This window comes from Sparus aurata, chromosome 24 (genome assembly GCF_900880675.1).
Source record: "Sparus aurata chromosome 24, fSpaAur1.1, whole genome shotgun sequence".
NCBI lineage: Eukaryota > Metazoa > Chordata > Actinopteri > Spariformes > Sparidae > Sparus > Sparus aurata.
Window position 1 is genome coordinate 8,963,139 of NC_044210.1, and position 20,862 is coordinate 8,984,000.

At 42.8% G+C, this 20,862-nt stretch overlaps 1 protein-coding gene across 3 annotated transcripts in view; it reads right to left on the minus strand.

The window, feature by feature from the left end:
- Positions 1-4,563: 4,563 nt before the first annotated feature.
- Positions 4,564-20,862, minus strand: part of zranb3 (zinc finger, RAN-binding domain containing 3) — an 85,360-nt gene continuing 69,061 nt past the window's right edge. For all 3 annotated transcript variants that reach the window (XM_030410125.1, XM_030410123.1, XM_030410124.1), the window contains exons 17-22: positions 20,588-20,730; positions 13,315-13,455; positions 9,766-9,924; positions 8,626-8,818; positions 5,640-5,771; positions 4,564-4,927 (exon numbers count right to left, since the gene is read on the minus strand). In XM_030410125.1, the coding sequence (XP_030265985.1) occupies positions 4,829-4,927; positions 5,640-5,771; positions 8,626-8,818; positions 9,766-9,924; positions 13,315-13,455; positions 20,588-20,730 (867 nt within the window). In that variant the 3' untranslated portion in view covers positions 4,564-4,828. The remainder of the gene's footprint in view (positions 4,928-5,639; positions 5,772-8,625; positions 8,819-9,765; positions 9,925-13,314; positions 13,456-20,587; positions 20,731-20,862) is intronic.

Here is a 20,862-nt window from a genome sequence, read left to right on the forward strand (position 1 = left end):
CCTTTTCATTGAATGCTCAACAGTGTTTTGTTTATACACAGATTAATATGCTGACACTGGAAAAATCTTAATGATACTAAAAAAATAGATGAGATTACATCACTCCTAAATTGCATTGGGCCGCGATGGCGTGTGCGCGACGCGGTCACATCCAGGCCGCACAAGGGCCTTTTCCAAACAAAGCTTGATTGTAATGGGCCACATGAAGCGCCAATTTAGCCCCGCACAAGCTCCAACATACAAACGAGAGCAGACACAGCGAAGACATACATTAATCCTAGCCAGATTGGGGACTGTATGAATTATACTAAGAACCTTATCTGTTATTTCCCCTGATCTCCTGCTGGGTGAATTGATTGCGTTTTTTGGTCTTAATCCGCAGCATGCCTCGCGTCTTGGGAGGCAACCAGGGAGCCATCTTGAATAAATAGAATTTGGACTTGACAAAAGCCACCTCCAGCTGAGCAATGAGAAAGCATCCTTTTTTACCAGCGCACATCCCCTACTACGCCGGTTGACATTAGGAAATGGCCAGCCGCGGTTTACATGGCACTGCTGTATTGATTTTCTGTTCCTCGCTTCGGCTGCAGTTTCTTCTTGGAATATCATTTGCGTGTATGACACTCATCAGGATGGATAAGCCCATTTTAGAAAAACTCCTTCTGTCGCGGCGGTCCTCAAGACACATCTCTATGCAACCAGAGAGGGTGTTTTAATGAGATTAATTAGATCGCTCATGAGTGATGGTCCTCCACCAATTACCTGGGCCATAATACCGTTTTCCTCCACCCAGGGCGTCGCGCTCCGCCGAGCGGTGCCAGCCTTCTGCGAGGCGCGAGGCTGCGGCAGGAAATGATTAATCATCTCATCACCATCCCAAGAGATAATATGACAATAAAGACAAAAGCCTCTCATCGGCTGTAGCTGTTTAAAGCCAAGAACCGCTTCCTAAACGCCGACTCCGGAGTTCAATTAGACGATACGGGTGCATCCTTTTAGAATACAAGCTTCTTTGATGTCGTAACACAACACCACAGAGCTCTGACTGGAGGTCCGCTCCTTTCTCCTATAATGAGGTGCTGCAGTTCACATTCCGCCCGATGACAGAAAACCAGAGGTGCTTTGGCAAGACAGAGACGGTGCCGTTCCTGTTTTTCACTCCTGAAGGAGAGCAGCAGGGTACGACCTCCCTCGTGTCTATTTCCTTTTCCTTGCTGAAGGGCAGGGAGGGTCACAGACACAGAGGGATCACAGTGGAGAGTGTGGCAGCCAGGAATCAAACCACAGCAGGATTCAGCCACGGATTGGAGAGCCGGCGGCAGCACGCAGCGCGCCGTGCAGGCTTTTATTGGCCCTTCTCCATCACACCTGTCACACAAGATTGGGTTTGTAGAAGCGCTTCCTTCAGCTGAAAAGGGCCAAAGTAGATTATGGGGGCAGGCGAGGTTGAAATGGAATAACCAATGGAATGGGGCCAAATATAACGCCTTTCTGTCTGAATGCAAATCATGATTGAATTATGAATAATTTGTACAGTTTACTGTCAAGTTTTGCCTGGTTGGAAGAGCAAACATTTTCATGTCACAGACCCCCAAAAAGACACATTCTGCCTCCATCCTGCGGGGGAGATAATATTGGAAATGAAACCTTCGATAACAACAATCATTCTCATACAAAATGTTACGCCTGTAATTAGAGAAATTCCTATGGAATTGAGTTACAGTGACATTAATCTATTTCTCAATTTGCTGTGGACCCCCAGGAGTCCTGCGGAGGGCCCCAAGGGGGCCTCTGACCCACATTGAGAGCTGCTGCAGTTCTGACAGTAGCATGTCCAAAAAATGCATTGCTCTTCGAACAGTCTTTTCCTCTTTATGATGTTTGTGATAAGATCAAATCAACATGTGTTAGTCTAGGGCTGCAATAATGATTATATCATTGTCAATAAATCAATTTGTTTTTGGTCTATAAACTGCCAGAAAATTATAAAAAAAACAAACAAACAAAAAAACCCGGAAAAAATGAATGGAGGAAAGAAACCAGAATATATTCACATTTAAGGAGCTGGAATCTGAAAGTTCAAAAGGTAAGTGGGAAGCTCCTCTTTCCCACAGAAAACGCTGCTCCTGAAACGCCTCGTCAGTAGTCCCGCCTTTAATTCTGTGACTTTGTGACATCACACCACATCACCATCTCACACATTTGCATAATTTATGTCAAGCAGTGAGTTTGGCACCTAAGAATTGATTAGGAACCTGAAAATGAGTGTAATACTTCCCCTTTAGATAAAAATCAATTAATAGATTAATAGATTATCAGAATAGTTGGTGATTCAATTTTATCTGTACCTCAGGACAAATGTAGTTTTATTATACTACAATCATTTATTATCACAACAGGCTCCATTAGATTTCTGTTGTACTTATTCCGAGGTTCACTGCTGTGGTGTTTTTGCACGTCTCTTTAATTCCACTTGCTTGGGTTTTCTTCAGATGGCGCCATTTTCCTTTTCTCTCCTTTCGCTATTGTCTGTGATTTTCTAACTATATGTAATTATTTCCGCCAGATATTGGCCGGGCTAATTTTGGCCATGTGACGTCCGGAGTGTGCCGTGTTGCTATGAAACCTGTTGAAATGTCTCTGCAGCGGTGGCATGGAGGCAAAGAAGTTGATTGCTCTTGATGGTAAAAGTGAGTTTCGCTCCCGACGCCGGCTTTAAAGAAAGAGTCGAGGGTGGGGGTGTTAGACGGAGAGCAAACACGGGAACCTCTGCGGCCGTCCGCCGCTGTTTGAGTCCATCTTTATTACTGTCATCACCTGTGGAGGTAATGTTTTTCCTCTGGGCTGATCGGTTGCCCAACGCAAACATTGTCACGCGGCCGCGGCGCTGCTCTTTACCCAGCAGACCCTTTGGGAAGAACAACGAGACGTCTTCATTTTGGGCGCTGCCTCATTACGGCTCCATCTGACAAACACACACACCACTTCCTCTCCCTTCCGATGCACACTTCCTCCGCGCCAAACACACACACGCTTTATTTGCGAAACGCACAGAAAACACACTCGGCTACACTTTTGCACTATTCCCTTACTCCTTCTCATGCGCGCACGCATGCACACACACAGTCACACACCTTTTGGGTGTAATAAAACAGCAGATCAGAGTCATTGGCTGCTGACAGGGACTGACTCTGAAATCTGCTGTTGTTGGAAGGCTGCCTGGGAGATGTTCATTACTCACAAAGCTTGTCGGTTTGGACAGGAGAGGAACAACGGTCTTATTAAGTGGAGACCTGGAGCAGCCGTAGGGGAAATACACACACACCCACACGCGCACCCACATGGGCTCCGAGAAAGTTTGAAGCCGTGGCTCCGACCGAGCGCTCTGATAGGCTGAGAGAAGTTGGGGCTGCCAGAAAAATGTAAAACTTTTTCCCGCGACGGTGGAATTTGCTGAGTTTGGAGTTTGACGTGGCTGACAGACAAGACAAATCGTGACATGACGACACCTGCGACGTCAAACCGCCAGGCCCGAGCGCCGAGAGAGGAAGTCAAATTCTGCTGCGGAGGAATGTGACGGCCTCGTTTTCACAGGGAGCCTGCCGGTATTGATTGGAGTTTCTGATGTCTGTCTGGCTCATTGTATAACTCTCACAAGAAGAGATTCAATATTCCCGACATCGCTGAACCTGAAGCCTTGTTTCCATAGTAACTCTGCTCTCCGTCTCTCTAAACATAGCCCTCCTGACTGACTTTAGCCCCGCTCAGATCATCAAGCACAGCTGAAGAGGAGGTAGATGCGTGGACATGGACAATAATGTTCCTGACTTGAGGCGATGAAACGATTTGCTGGCTTGTCAGAACAGCCAACGTCTTGGTGTATTTACAGTCCAAGCCGTGGTTAAAGCTCCGGAGGAACAGAAGAAGACAACATGAAACAGGATGAAAATAGGTTTTTATTTCACTGGAGAGCGTTTAATACATCTTCCAAAATGGAGGATTTACATGGCACCACTTGTTGAGGAGCCGCCAACGAGGACACTTGCGCGTTCTTCCGTGGAGTTTTTGATTACGAAGGCCCCCGATTCGTCTCTCACCTGCTACTTTTCACCAAGTTTGCACGATCTTAAAATAGCAGCATCTCTCTAAACAACCTGCTCCATTTCCGCCCCGAGCAAAACGGGGCCGTCATAAATCAAAACTACCGCACTTGTGACGGTTCGGGGACGAGAGGGGAGATGGCTGAATTAGCATTTGATGCAGTCTTATGTGTTTTTTTTTAAAGTAAATCTCTACAGCTACAAGCAACGGGACACCACTGATTCAATCGTGAGGTAAAGGTAGATCTTTAAGTGATGTGAAGGGCATGCCACCTTTTGAAAGGCACTGCTGATGCTTTAAAGGGGCACTATGTAGTTTTGGAGAAGAAATTCAGAATTATAATATTTACAATATTAATGAGGGAATAATACAAACTTTTCTCCAAAACTGAATAAACAAGCTGTTCTCAGTGATGAAGCTAGAAAGGTGGCAGGGTCCGCCACATATAAACAAAGTATATATAATACTGTATAAAATTGTGTTGTCCTTTAAGGTCAGTTTGTTTATTCAGTCATGAAAACAAAGTGAGTTTGTTTGTTTAGTTTGTTCAGGCATTAAAAAAAAAAATAAAATTCTACCCCAAAACTACATAGTGCTCCTTTAACGTGAGTTTTGTCCATGAAGAATCGTGATGCGTCTTCATCCACACTGTTACAAATCACATCAGCGAGGATTCAATTTGATTCAGGAGATTCAAACACCGTGTAACCCTTACTAAACCTCCGCTTCATTTCCTGATGAAGAACCTGCTGATGTCTGACGCAACCTTGGAGGCTGCGGCGCTCTTCCTCATCTGGCTCCGTTCTTTGGCTTGCTGAGCCGTCCTCTGCGGAGAAAAAAAAAATGAGAGCATGATGTAAGAGTTAAATCTGCAGTCTGCGCTGAAAGAGGGAGAAAAAAAAAAACAGATCAATATATTGAGCATCTCTAGATTAAAGTGTCTGAACGGTGGCATAAACAGCGAGAGGATCCCCTTATCGGAACGCGCAGTTCTCCACATCAGTTTAGATACGTCAAAATATGAAGCGTCTCCTTCCAAACTGACACCCACTCTGACAAAAAGGCTTTCTGGCGTGAAAGTAAAGCACATTTTAGGTGACAATGAAAGCTCTATTTTATTTTTGAAACCTCTGCTCTTTTTTTTCAGATCTGGAATTGTCCGTGATTATGAAATATTGACTGAAGACGCTCGTGAAGAAAATGTTCCCGAGACAGATGTATAGCCTTTTTGCAACAAATGCTATATATCAATATGTCACGCAGCCACATCATGTGATGATATTACAGGCAATATATAGCTTTGTGAGGGATGGTACGACTTTTGATCAATGTGTTTGACCATGTATCACATTACTGCCACCACATGTGATCCTCAACATGAAGGATGAGGCTTTCTCTTTATATGGGGATAAAGGAGAGGTCCATCCACTGTGCACCTTAAGTGTTAGACAAATTGCTTTTGCCCCTTAAGCCCTTTGGTTCTAAAAGCTGGTGCTGCGGTTGTTACGGGTGCAGCGATGTGGAGCGTGTGCACGTACGGCCTTGTGGCAGACGGTGCAAAGCGTCTGAAGGTTGTCCAGAGAGCACTGTCCTCCTCCGCTGTAGACTGGCCGAATGTGGTCGACCTGCCAGAAATCCCCTTCGACCGGAGCGCGGATCATCTCGTTCAGCTGGAAACACACACAGAAAGAAAAAGCAAAAGCGTCTCAGAGCACTGACTACCCTTGGATGCTCTCTCGTACCGCTCTAAATTGCCAAAAACAAGCTGTGATTGCGCCTCCCTCCCAAACCATCCATCTATGCTCAAGTTAATTTTTTTCAACTGATGCGATATCTTTAGCAAAGCTCAGTCTTCTTCTCCGAGAGCTAAAGTGACCTGAATTGTTATTTTACGGCACACACGCACATACACATATACACACACACACACACACAAACACACACAAACACGCACGCACGCACACACACACAAACACACACAAGATCATTCATATTAAACAAATCTCTGCACCGCGGGGGCACTTCTGCAATGCGCTCCACAATAAAAGAAGATAAAAACAAATAAGTCTCAAGGACTGCACATGACAGTGAGGCACATAAATGGCAGAAATCTACAAGAGGAAATAATGAAAGAAAAGTGCAGGAAAAGGCCTCTGACAAAGGTTTAAAGTGCTGAGATTAATGTGAGAATCAAACGGATGCCTCAGGTACAGGCATGTAATCCACCAAAAATGTTGCTGGCCTACATAATGGGCGGCTGTAGGGAAACGTAATGATTGAGTACATGTTAATCTGCCTAACAAAGAAATGAGGTTACATGAGCCACAGGGAATTACATGCTACAGTAGGATACACGCGTCTTTCGGCTCTTAGCAGCTTTTAAGAATTACACATATATAGAAACACCATGCGATAGGTTTCCTGTGAAGATGATGTTTCTTGCTAATCTAGTAAAATTAGACATTTAAAGAAGCAATATGTAAGAAATTAAAACACAATGTTTTTAAGTTATGATCTCTTTGTATATAAAGATATCCACTGAAGTTAACATGCCAATCAGCTATCCCAGTCCCGACCCAGTCCACAGATCCTGTTCTTGTAGTGTACACATTAACACTTCACATCACACATCTTGCGCACGAAGCATGTTACTAACTGATGTTACCAAAGATGTGATGTAAGATTCAGATTGTCTTCTGGAAGCCTAATAAAGATATATACTTAAAAAGCAGTAAAGTTGCTAGCACCCTTTCTTTACCTTAACCTTGTGTCCTTGCACTATGTACTAATTGCAAAGTGTTAGCATTCTAAGATTTGATTCAATTTAATTTAATGTAAGTAAAGTGTGTAGAATGACCTGCACACCATCAGTATGTATAGACGAAGCTAATTTGCAATGCCCCGGGCCTTTAGAAATCCCCAACCATCATTACCTGCTAAACGTTAGTATATCAACATGGCTATTGTGCTCATGTTAGCGTACTAAAAATGTTAAACCAACGCAGTGCTCATTGTAAACTTACATGTAAACGTACACTAACATTTTAGCATTGTGATATAAGCTAGCTCAAAGCACCACTGTGTCTAAATACAGCTTAACGGAGGTTTTTACAGCAGCATGTTACTGAGCTCCAGTGGAGCAGTGAGAAAACAGTGGGAACAAAATGACTTGGAACTCGGGCCAGTATGTTGCCTGCTGGTGTGGATATGGACAAAATGTTTCGTTTTAGGCCGACAAGAAGTAGAAAACAGATGAAAAGGAGAAAAGAAAGAAAGACAGACCAACAGAGAGGATACCGGGCGAGCGAGTTGGAGAGCAAAATATGAGTGAGAGAATTGGAAACAGAGAAAGCCAGAGAACAGAGAAGCCTGATGTGAAGAGTACGAGGCAAAAACTCAATTTTCCTGCTTTGAGTGCAGCTCCGTCGACATTAAGGCAGCGAGCTGGAATTGATCCCAACAGATTTAAAGAACAGGCCTGCTCACAGGGGCAGAGTTCACCTCTCTCTCACACACACACACACACACACACACACACACACACACACACATACACACACACACACACACTCACACTCTCCAGTCAATTGAACCTGCTTTTGTGCCAAAACCATGCACCTTTCTACACCAGGCCTCCACTACTACACACTTGCACACACTCCAATTCTGCTCCAAGCACAGAAAATCCACACACACACACACACACACACACACCAAAATACCAATACACACATGGCCAAATTCTGTGCTACACATACTCGCACACACCAAAAAGACCCCGAGGTACACATAAAGACCCATCTATACATGTACACACACCAGGAAACAAACACACACACACACACCAGAACCCCCAGTATGAACCAAAGAATGAGCCTATAATCTCAAGGCTCCTCAACCACTGCGGCGTCTTATCGTGTGGCTGAGTTTGTTTCCTCTAAAGCTCGGCACATCGATCGGCGCTGATGCTGCTGCCGGCGGCACCGAGAAGAGAGGCGAGTGTCTGTGTTTGTGTGTGCGCGTCAGGTTGGGGGTGGGTGTGTGTGTGTGTGTGTGTGTGTGGGGAGGGGGGGGCTGGCTTTGCAGGATAACAGACAACCAAATCAAACAGGCTTACTGGTCGAGGCCTGGCACTGGGAAAAAAAATCAATGGGCCCAGCAATCCATTTACTGGGAGCTGGCCCCCTGGAGTGCAGATCAACCTGTGTGTGTGCGCATATGTGCGTAGGTGGGTAGGATGGAGAACACAGGGTGCTTTTATTTTTGCACTTACACAGACAAAAAATGGCTTTCCTTGTCAGTTACTTAGCTCACATCAGGAGACGGCTGTAAAGATGATGTGTATATTGTAGTTTTTTGTGTTCCAGTATGTTTAAGAAGGTTGTCGTCGTTCCTTCAACCTTATTTCACCTAATTCTAGCATGCTAGCACGCTAAACTATGGTGGGGAATATGGTTAAAATCGTACCTCCTTGAATTAGCAGTCAATGCCAAGTTAATATTGAGAGAAATTATTGCTCTCTACCTGTTTGAGAGACAGCTGGGCGAGCCAAGTGTTCTCCAGCATCTCCTTCCGCTGGGAGGGCGGGGCGTCGCGGACCTTCAGGAACAGGTCGTGGGCGTGGAGGCCGCAGTGTTGACAGATGCCTTGCTCCGCCTCCAGCACCCGCGAGCGCATGTACGTCTGGCTGGAGCGCAGCTGGAACTCCTCCTGACACCTATGGGTGGCGGAAACATAACAAGTCTTTACCACCTTTATATCTACAACACTATCAGCTGAAATTTTTTATACCAAAAGTCATGTTCATATCTATTCTTCAGTAGTTGATTCTGCTGAAAGGAGACATTGTGCGTAGATAATAACGTGACACTGAGGTATACAGCAGGGAAGTCTCTCACCTTGACTGACTGACCTAAGGCAGCCCTTGAAAACCCTGTGAGGAAATTGAATTTCCACTTAAATGAGTAGCAAATATAAAGGGATACATAGACGCATTTTTCCACTTAAAGGAATCCAGTTGACGGTCTCATTCAGAGTGACCACAGGAGAGGGTGAAGTTTCCCGCTCAGGGACAGCGAGACATTGAAGAGACGGAATCAGCAGCTTACGTTAATACATTTCTCACATTGGTGTTCAAATGCTGCGATAATGAATTGAAACAGAATGACAGGACGGGTTTAGGAAAAGGACTGTGACGGCTATAAGACTTCCAGTCTAATCTGAGAAAAAGCAATCTATTTCAGTCATCAGAAAACATTATTCTTTCCACAATGCAGCAAGGTCAAGTCAACATCACACTGTTGCATTTTGAGGTTTGTTTTGCACAAAAACTCTTAAAGCTTGGAGTATAATTCAATTTTCTCTATGTGCCAGATGGATGAGCTTTGGCACAGAAGACAATCGCTGCGGGAAAGTTTAAGTCAATCACACACAAACTATTTGGAAAGTCAATTTATATGCTTTTCTTTGATTGGCACCTTAAAAAAAAGACTGTTTGCATTGTGCCATTGTAGTAAACCCCACCCATCTGCTGCTCGAAGTTAAGATTTACATGCATCTGCTGTTTGACACAAGTCTGGTCCACAGTTCAGCCTGGAAATGTTCAATATATCCCTTCGATTAACCATGTGTAAGTAAAGCTGTATATATTTAGCGTCAGTCTACCTGTGGCTGCAGAATCGAGTGTCCCAGGCCCCACCAGTGGTTGGGCAGGCCTGATGGCAGGACAGACACAGAGGCACGCCGCCACTGTCCACTGCCTGCAGGTAGCCGGACTCTGGTGCTGGCTGCTCCGCTAGTATTTCACAGGAGTCCTTTTCCTGCCTGCAGAGACACACAAGCAAGAAACGTGTCAAAACTCCTCAGGAGCAAAGGGTTCATTCTTTGGCTGCTTGCGTTTATCTCAAGATGCATTATGTGAAAATGTACAATCTTATTGAATTGTCTGACTCAGTAATAAAAGTTAGAGTATCGAAAACTTCTCTGCTTCTGCTTTGACCTTAAAAAAAAAAATTAAAAAAATCAGTCTCTTGCAAGTCTGCTTTCTTTAATTAAGTTCAATAATACTGATAAAAAGTGCTGAAGGGCCCCTTCAAAAGACAAACTCGGAGCAGCAGAGCCGTTAGTGTGGCATGACTGTTTTTGTACTGATAACATTAATGTTGTTATCAAGTTAGTAGTGGAAGCAGAGGTAGCACAGAGGAAGTATTGACTTTGTGTTAACAGCAACAACATCTACAAGTGAAAAAACTAAACAAGATGACACAAAATATATGTGAAACAGAAAAATTCACACATGATATAAATATTTGAATCTCTTTAGGAATTTATGAAAGCTCTGTGTAGTATGTATGCATAAATTGTATAAATGAAACGTGAACTTGTGACAAGATCCAGCATTCAGACCTGTTTTCAATGTCACAGGATACGGCGGATAAAATGCAGCCGACGCAGCTAAATAAATGGATTCCTGTGTATGCAATCTATTCTCTCCATCTTTTTGATTCTGGCGGCGCGGCTGCTGCGGAGTTTTAGACCCTTTATGCGCTAAACTTGAAAGAGACGTTACCTTGGCCAACGCCACAGACTTCCATCTGCATACCAGCAGCACCGTTTAATGCGGAGCTAATTTCTTTCAAACGTCGGCAGAACGGTAAACACAGTTCAACATATATTCACCCAATAATATCTGAATTTGAATTTAATAAAATAAATATATATCTCTACTTGCTCTGCGAGCTGCTGTCCATCAACTCCGCAGAGAGCAGAGGTGATGGACATATGGCTGGTGTGTGTGTTTGTGTGTGGGAAAAGTCTACATACTGTGTGTATAGACATGGCGGTGATGTATCCCCTGTACAACTATGTGCATGTGCATGCCTGTCCTTTTGGCAGAGGACAGCGGGTTTTGGGCATTTGCCATGTTGTCCCAGCAGGGTGTTAGAGCCACGTTGGAGGGGACAGATGGACTAAATTCTCTTTCCCCACGGTTTACAATTCAGACCGACAGAGAGAGGAACAAAGAGCCAGAGAGACAGAGCACTACAGAGAGAGATTTAATCATTGAAATGGAGAAGAAAAAAAAAAAAAAACCCTCTAAAAAGGAACCTTGCTGCTTCAAAGTTGAGAAGATACCAAAAAATTGGAAGTACCAAGAGACAAATGCTGTGCCAGCAACATCTAGTGGATGAAAGAGAGACAGAAATAGACTTTTTATTGGTGTGCCCAAACTGAGTATGGTGAAAACATGGTACTTGGTAAAAAAGAAATAACCTAGAAATACATGGTTTGCTAGCAACTGTAGTGCTTTAGCACATGTGATCAAATCAAATAATTCACACAGCTACTGAAGAATGTATGTGTCGCAATAATACTATCAACACGTTTCTTATTAATTATTGTATATACTTCACGTTTAGCTTCAAAGTAATTTAAATTCATAAATGCACAAAGGCAGCGAGCAGGTTGGCAGCTCTACATTGCAGCATGAGGTAACTCTCAGAAAACTCATACTTCAAACCCCAGAAATCACGCAACATGCCTTCAGCAAACGGCACACAGCCTGCTAATGTTTACCGCCGCGCTGATCTCTGATGCTTCATAGCAAAGGAAACCAAAGGCACAGGCGAGGAAAAAAGATCTGACGCTGGTGAGTCCAGCTGTCAATCCGTGGAGTGCTTGTTCACTGATAATCAGGAGGCTGATTCCATGTTACAATTTTTTAATTGGTCGATTCCTGTGGACAACAAGGCGACCACACCAGACAGTGGAAAAATACAGTAAATCTCAGCTATAACATTAATAATATTACAACAAACAGCTGGGATTGTTGCATAGCAGCATTGTCTATGGCCGGGTATCATACCTCAACACTTTTTTGCTTCTGGCTGAAATGTATCTGTATCAGTGTCCTGATTTTTATCAATTTTGTCATTATATTTTGGCTTTCATTTTGGGTTTTGCTAATCACATTTTAGAGAAACTTTAGTCTTCTGCCAGACAAAAAGCTTGCTTTTGCTAAATAATGTTTAGGATAAAATTATAGTCTTGCCACATGCCAAAATTATCTTTAAAATGTCCTTAATCTGCTGGCTATTAGCAAATTAGCTACAGAACAATATTAGGCTTTGCTAAACAAGCTAACTCATGCTAATCAGCAGAAAATCATTGTCTTGCCACCACATTATCAAATTGCCTACAAACTCATGCTCTTGCACCAACAGCTGGCATGGTAAGAACAATGAAATGCAATGTTTGCTTCTGCTAAACATTTTAGCTTTTGCAACACCTTACAGAGATCAAGCTAGCTTTCACTTGGCATTTTATGGAGAATATTATAGTCTTGCCAGTATATCAAAACAAATTTTCATGTCCTTACTATGCTAGCTATTAGTGCATGACCTAGAAAGCAATGTTAAGGTTTGTCTTTGCTAAGCATTTTAGCTTTTGCTACTTCTAGTGTTTTGCTGTACAAAGCTCTATCTTGTCACATTGTCAAATAATTTTTTTGTGAGCTGGACAGCAATGTTCCATTTTTGGGGGGGATTTTAAGAGATATTTTTGTAATTCCTCTAGCTGTACAATAGTTTTCGGTGTACTAAAGCACAAATCCTGGTTGGCACCTTTAAGACACTCCAAAGACTTCCATAGGCATTTGTATGTAACACCAGTAGCTGTGTCGATGCAAGGAAGAGTGTGTGTTTGCTGCTGGTTTCCATAGTGATACTCCCTCCTGGGGTGAGCTGGCCGTTGCATCTCACCCAGTAGATTGTATTATGGTCTATATTTACTGTACTAACACACTCAGCGGGCCTTTGTGCCTCTCCCACAAGGCAAATACGGATCTCCATGGAGACAGCTGAGGGGAAGGAAAATGAAAATACACCAAATCTCAAAGAGGAAGCCGCGTGATGACACAAACCGCCCTCATGAACAGAGCATGAAACCTCATCTTTAAAATCCACAAACACGACCGGACGTGATCTGTCATACCATAACACTGTCGGTGATGGTTTTACACGTGTGATTAACTAAACAGATTATATAGCGAGTGCATAATATGAAGCTGCATCCAGAGCTAATTTTGATATTCAAGTCCCCGTTGTGTAAAGCTCTAAGTCTAGAGGATATTATTTCAGTCTTTTTACAGACCTGAGGACAGCTTGACCTCTCCTGCCCTCAGCATCCACCCACATACCTGTCCCTTCAACCTACCTCTCTGAAGCAGGTGGTGTTGGTGCACCGGCAGACTTCCTTTTCGAGAAGAAGTTTTCCTTGGTGACCAGTCGCACACTGCCTCCCTCCTGCTGGGCCTTGCTCAGGGAGGCCTGGGCCACCTCGTCTTTGCTGAGGTACCTGTGAAAAATGGGATAAACGGGGCTGTGAAGGACCGGAGGATTTGTTATATAAGCAGAGAGCCCGATGAAGAGAGCTGAATCACATGTAGAGCATGGGGGAGTAGGTGCAAGAAGATAGACTCACAAACTCTCTCTGGACAGCATTAGTAGCAGGTAAGATGGGAAATTTGATGTTGCTCGAGCGTATCTGTAATCTTAGTCATCTGGTCGAGACTGCGGTAATCCTGGGACTCACCCACATGAATGTAACACACACCATCACCCACAGAACTGGCAAACGCTACAAACTGCCTCAGTGCAATGCCAGATGCGCGTTTATATTTTTCTTGGCACCAAACTGTGCTTAAATGCACAAATCCTTACTTTCATTTATTTTTGATTCTATTTGTGTGCTTATATTCTGTTTGTCCTCTTCCCCTGCTGAATCCTATTACAGTTGCTGCTGCAGCAATCTAATTTCCCCACAGGGATCGTCAATCATCTAATCTAATCCATCTGCACTGCCACTGGTTTTTATGGCCCTTGTAATACAGACGCTAGGTGTGCAAGTCGAAAATTGCGTGAAACACTACACGTCAATCTGGTCTGGATTAAAATGACCCCAGGATGTCAGAGTTGACACGAAGTACAGGTGAGGAGGAGTCAGGGGGGGAAAAAAAAATCACTGACTTGTTTGTTCTCGGAAGAAAATTGCTGAGGTCTTGAGAGAAAAGTGACCAATCACCAGATCTCCCCAGGTAACATAAAAGCTTTCAACAGAGGGATGATATAACACTCTAATGGTCCCCATAGAGCAATTATCCTTTCTCCGTCCTCCTCTACGAGGAGGTCAGAGGCCAAACTTCGCTAGTAAACACCCATCTTGCAGCTTTAGACACTCAGTGTCTTGCTCAAAGACACTATGGTAGAGTGGATATTATCTTATTCAGGGCAGCAAACCAGCTACTACTTCACCGACCAACTACATACCAAAACAACGAAGGACCATTTCAGTTTTGAGAGATGGAGAATTGTTAACGACGGGACTGTCAAAGCTACATATCCACAACAGATTAAACATGGTGTTGCGTTGGGATTTGACCACTGGTTTCCCTCTACATATTTTTCAGTTTAAAAGAAGACACTTGTGTATGCTGAATCTTGGAACAGGATTGGCCTTCAAACTCATTGTGATGTCACAAATCCTGCTCGTACGCCCACCTCTTCCATTCGGATTTTCAACGACTTTTACTCGTCGAGCAGATGAATGTGAAACGGCCTTCTAGTGTGCACGTCGTTTTGAACAGTGAAGCAAAAACATCCCGCGCTAGGAGCAAGAAAGGAAAACACATTTTTGACTCTAAATAAATAGGACTATTTCTTCACGCTAAGTCAAGGTGACATAGCATCTTTGTTTCACACCCTCAGAAAAGGTTTCTGTTTTATCGAGCACAAATAAATAGATCACTTCAGTGGCAATCAGTAAACAGTTGCTCAGACGCAGTTACACACATGTAGGTACCGGTAATGAAATGGTACCAATTAAATCCTAAGGGAGCAGAGGATGAACAAAAGATTTTTAAGAAGTGAAAAGCAAGTTGGCGACATTAAAAAGGGAAGGCCATGCAAAAGAAATAGATGTCGAGACAGGAGGCAACTACTGTGTGATAAGGCTGTTTCAAAGACAACTCAGGTGATGAAGAGGTCCACTAATTGTTATGTAGGATGTTGTATTTCAATAACATTTGTAGTGACAGCGCCGTCAATTCTTAAACTATTTTGAACTTGATGAAACTTCACTGCCGGCAGACAAACTGTAGCCCTGCCGTCTTTGAAACCCCATCGATAATTGGAACGGCTCCTAGAACTGTAAGACTTGTAGACAAATGAGATCTATTTAACTAACTACACAGTGAAAGACACACAGATCAAACGTGCCCGTGGTTATGTGTAGAACTATTTTGCCTTTCTAAATTCTAAAACCATTTTACATTTTCCTGAATGGAACAGAATTTGATGTTCCGGCCAGAAAATATATATAAAGTTGAATTGTCCTCAGGGGTATGTGCCACCTGTACTCTCTCGGTGAATGGACTATCAAAGGCTTGTAGTCCCTTCATAGAAAAATGAATGTAAATATGAGTGGGTTATTTAACTCTTCTTGAATGGCGACATGATGTGTTTCCATCCTGACTGCTCTCTTTTCCTGATTGCTAATAAAAAACACCAGCCTCCATGAAACACCCTGCTATTTAAATGGGAAGGTGTTGCCACTGTTAAACCGTGCTTTTAGTGTCTCCACTAAGGCCTGCGGGCTATGCTGGGACATTTTCATGCATTTCAACCACCTCCATCTGGACAGAATACTTCCTTTTGGGAGAGAGACGGAAAGAAAAAAATAAATAAAGGAAAGATGGATGACAGGAGGCAGAAAGTGGAGGAGGGAGACACATCAAAGAGGAGAAGTTTCTGTCGAGGCTGAGGGGAGATGAGGAAGAAGGTAAGTCTCCATCAAACACACGAGCTTCCTTTGCTTCAAACAGTCCCAGCACAGAGGCTGGATGAAACGAGATACCCTACACTAAACTGGAGTCCAACCACGCTTCTGGGAGAGAGTGGATGTATGTTTTTGCTTTTATGCAGCTTGGTGCTTGGATGGTAATTCTGTACACTAAGGCGACTACTTCCTTAAACCACTGCTTTTTGCATGATATGTTTTTCACCACTGGTGGCGCTACAGAGCAGGTAGTAGTTGCCAAGTGGATTGCTAAGCTGTTTATATTGTGCGAAATACAAACAGCAATACATTGCTGCAGATTTCAAACTATTTCACTGACCAACCGTTTGTGGCGCTAACAGCCCAAGAAATGCAGCTGAAAAAAATCACCAGAGTACCTGCTTACTGCTGCTAACTGTATTATTTTTACACATCCATGACTGTAGATACCATTTGCTCATTAGCCCAGTTAGCTGTGCAGCTAGCCAGACAACCGGACTACTGCTAGCACAGGAGCCGTAGACCGCTGGCAGAAACAGGTTTTCAGCCTTGTGGCTAGCTGGTTAGCATGCTTACTTCAGTAGATATCTCTGCAACACAATACAAAGACACTTTGAGATAACATAAAAACGATCATCTTTTCAGACTGTTTTGATAATTTCAGTAATTTCTTTGAACTTTTAAACTAAAATTCTTACAAACTGCATCTTTAACAATGTGGTTTTTAAATATTTTTAAACAACTGCAAATGTCCTATCAGAACTCCAAAGGAAAAAGAACACATTTTAGGAAATAGATTTAAAAGTTACGTAAGTAAGAAGCTAAAGTTAACAGTCTGCAAAGTTAGCTTAGCATAAGCCTGGGAGCAGGAATAAAACGTCTGCCTGGCTTTTTGTCCAAAGGTAACAAAGTCTTACAACCAGACCTCCAAAAATCACTATTGAACATGCTGTACTGTCCTTTTTTTAAATGTACAAAATTCGAAGTATAAAAATGACAATTTTTGTTCAGCTGGTTATGTAACGGACTACTTCTTGGACGAGAGCAGTACGTTCCTAAAGTCTCCGCTGGTTGCTTGGTAACTGGTCGGCTGCTGGCGGTAGCTTCATATTTACTGTACAGACATCACAGAGGTGTCCAGTTTTTTCATTTGAAAAAGTATTTTTCAGCGAAGCCTTTAAGACAACTTTCACCAGTTTTGACAGCTACAGTAAATGTAAACATGTTTCACAGGTTGCAGCAGCTCTTAGAGCACTTAGCTGTGTTTTTCTGTGGACATGCTTTTCTGCTGGTAGCCATTTGATGCACACAGCTGTAGGAGCCCTGTTGCGGGCCTGTGGTGGCAGCGGGTTGTTGACAGCGTACCTGCAGAGCGGCAGAGCTGCAGACAGCAGCCTGATTCCTCACGGGCCGGCCTACAGTTCAGCTCAGGGGCCAGGGCCTGCTCAGCTGTGTGAACTCAAACTAACAAGCCAATGCTCCGGTCTGGTTCAGCTGAAGTTGCTTTGATTGATTGCTGGTATCCCCCACTGATCTCAGTGATACAAGGCCGGTACAGCAAAGTCTAGCCAGTGTCGAAATTGCAAGCTGGTTTCTTGGAAATTATATACAGCATTGGTCCAACAGAGGAAGAATGATGGAGCTACAAATTCCAAATTCGGTTTATATGTATGTTTAACTGTTAGCCGGAAAGATGTTATATAATTTCCTCTGCCATGGAAGTTGCGTTTTCACCGGTATCCATTTGTCTGTTTGTTGGTTTGTTAGCAGGATGACAAAAGAACTATCAAACAGATTTCCACTAAACTTGGATGGAGGACAGGCCTCAGCTGAGAACAGACCCCATTAACTTTTGGTGCAAATCTATAAAAAGGGACATAATCTTTAATATCGGATGTTGGGTCATCATTTGACATTTTCATGGAATGGACCCTGGTGAAAAAAAAGTTCAGGTGTATTAATTTGGTGGGTATTAGAGGGGACTTTTGGGTCTGCTCTCTACTGGGCACCATTCTTCTTCTGTATATCAAATCTCTGTATGATGATGATGATGATGATGATGATGATGACAAACATGTTGTATTTTCAGCTGTAACCATTAAGATTTCAGTCCTGATTGATTTGCTGACACCTGCAGCCACTTGAATCCTGTGAGGCAATAAAGGTGGACCCCACCAGTAACAATCACAGCCACAATTGGAGGTTACACTCTGTAACACACAAGCAATGTCTATTGAAAGACCCTGACAAGTTGCATCATGGGAGGTGTACAATCAATATTTTTTTTTGCAGTATTCTAGTGATTAAACGTAAGCGTATCTCTGCGTTTGCTCTTTCCATTTTGATAATTGTTTAAAATCAATTTTTCTCTCTTACAAGTCCTCAAACTTTATGCAAGTGCAATCTAAAAGTGCTTGATTAACATGAATGTAAGCTGCAGTGAGAACATGATGTCAAAAAAGTTCTCTTTCCTTATCTGTTTTCCGTCGTTTTAGATACAGTATAAGTACCACAGTATATGATTTCAGAAATAATGTTATTATGCGGATGTTGAGAAATGCAATTTCATCCAACATATTACCATAAAGAGTTGTTCTACGCATTGTGAATGTTTTTTTTCCTTCTAGCAATCTAGACAAATGATATCCTACATTGATTTTGTGTACGACTGCTGTGTAGGTAAAAGTATCTTTCTCCATCCAATTCAATTAAAACGTAGCTCACCTGCATTTTCATTGCAAGTAACCAATCTTATTTTGAATATTGTGAATGCTGCAGTGCTCAGTTGTGATTGGCTGGATAACGTATTCCATGGAGAAGATGTTATAACAAAACTTTGCCTGGACAATAGTTGAATGGGCACTATGTAGTTTTGGAGAAGAAATACAAACAATTTTTCCCATATCTGAATAAACAAGCTGTTCTCAGAGGAAAATAAGGTCCCCAGAATACTGTTTGAAGCTAGAAAGGTGGCAGGGTCCGCCACATGTAAACAAAGTCAAACAGTGTGGAATTGTGTTGTTCTTTAAGGTCAGTTTGTTTATTGAGTCATGAAAATGAAGAGTTTGTGAAGAACTTTCTCTTCTAATCAAAATGTCCCTGAAACCTCATGGTGCTCCTTTTAATAAAAGAATGACACTGTGACGTGAATCATACTAACTTCTCCTCCTTTTTCTTGGTAACCAATACAATTAGATAACAGTACGAAGAAAATAATGTATGAGTATATACCTGAAAAAAATCAATGCACATTCTTATTTTATAACAATGATGTATTATAGAAGCGATACTCCATTTATAGCCAACGTTGGCAGTCATTTTTTAGCAATAAGACGTACTTAGGCAGGATGCAAACTGGATTTAAATCCTCCTAATTCTCCTAAAATCACTGTAAATCACCATGAGTGGCTTATGACGAAAATACCCACGGTGTTGGAAACCCAGGCAAAGTGTATTAAGTTTGAAGTAGTTGAAAACCGAGCGTCTCAGTGCCGCGAAGGTGTGCCGCGATCTCCCCGCTGAGCCGAAGCTGGAGCTTGATTGGTTCTGATTAGTGAATATATCAAACAGGTATCAAATCAAGCCGGGCCAATTGCCTCCTACTCACACCTTGATTAGGTTCACGCACCCAAACACGTTCCCCGGTTGAGAAACACTCTCTCTCACTTACACTTACACTTACACACTCACACACACACACACACACACACACACCAGTCTACCCTGTAATTGGCAAACTCTCCCTGCCTCTATCCACGCCAGCTGTAATTAGTGTGCCAGCAACAATGCTTGTTTGTCAAAAAACACACATGTACACATACACAGCACTCATCCCCTTCCTCTCTTATGCCTCAGCTGACACCCTTTGATACACCCACACACACATGCGCATGCACACACACACATAAATACTATTCAGCCTTCCATGACGCCTGGGGCAGTTAGTATTTACAAATCTGCTCGTTTCTCTGTAAAATCTCCCACATTGCTTCTCGGTTTTCTGACATAATGTTAGGAACTAATTCAGCTCGCTATTTCCACCATTTTAAGATGTTCACACGCTGGCACAACAGGGACGCTAGATTGAATTATTAGTCACTGATCAGCTTAGAGGGGAAAATACTCTCCCTTGATACAGTTTTATTGACGACGAGAAAGATTTACTTGAAGTTTTGACAAATTTTTCAGAAAAGTGCATCCTTAGTGTCAGCCAGAACTAAAACAGTGCTTCTCAAAGTGGGACCTTAGGGACAGTTGTAAGGGTCCGTTGCCGAAATTTTATTATTTATTTATTATTAAATAAGATGGATGCTAGCAGATTTTAGAATGTTTTCCACTAAAATAAGTAGATATTGCCCCTTTAAAGCAGATATACAAACTGTTCAAACCATTCCTTTCTTTGTTTGTTTTTTTCAGTTTTAGAAAGGCTAAATAGAAAGACACAACCCTTCACAGGCGAGTACTGCTCTTACTACAGTATCACACACACTTCTTTATTGACCTTGACAAGCCTGCCTGATTATTTTAAGCTACGATTGATCAACTCCTGAAATAAATAGTCAAATACCACCAATATTTTTAAACACAACTAGGTTTTTGAAAGTCAAAGTAACAGTAGTTTCCTTGAAAAACATATTTCCAGCAAGAATCTGACCTCTTGGTACTAGAGTGAGGGTGCTGGGTGGCAGCCAGCTGCTGCAAGCCCAAAGTGGGGCTGTGGAAGAGGAGGCCGCTGCGTCGGAGCAGTTTCTGCTTCATGGCTGCCAGGCTGCTCCATTCCTGAACGAACCTCAGTACCTGCGGGGGGAGACGACAACTCACTTCATATTCAATTTCAAGATGAAACCACTGGAGCCCCTCATCTTCAACGTAACAATTGATAGCTTGGATATTGGAGCCTCTTTAACAGCAAAACATTTTTTTGTTTTT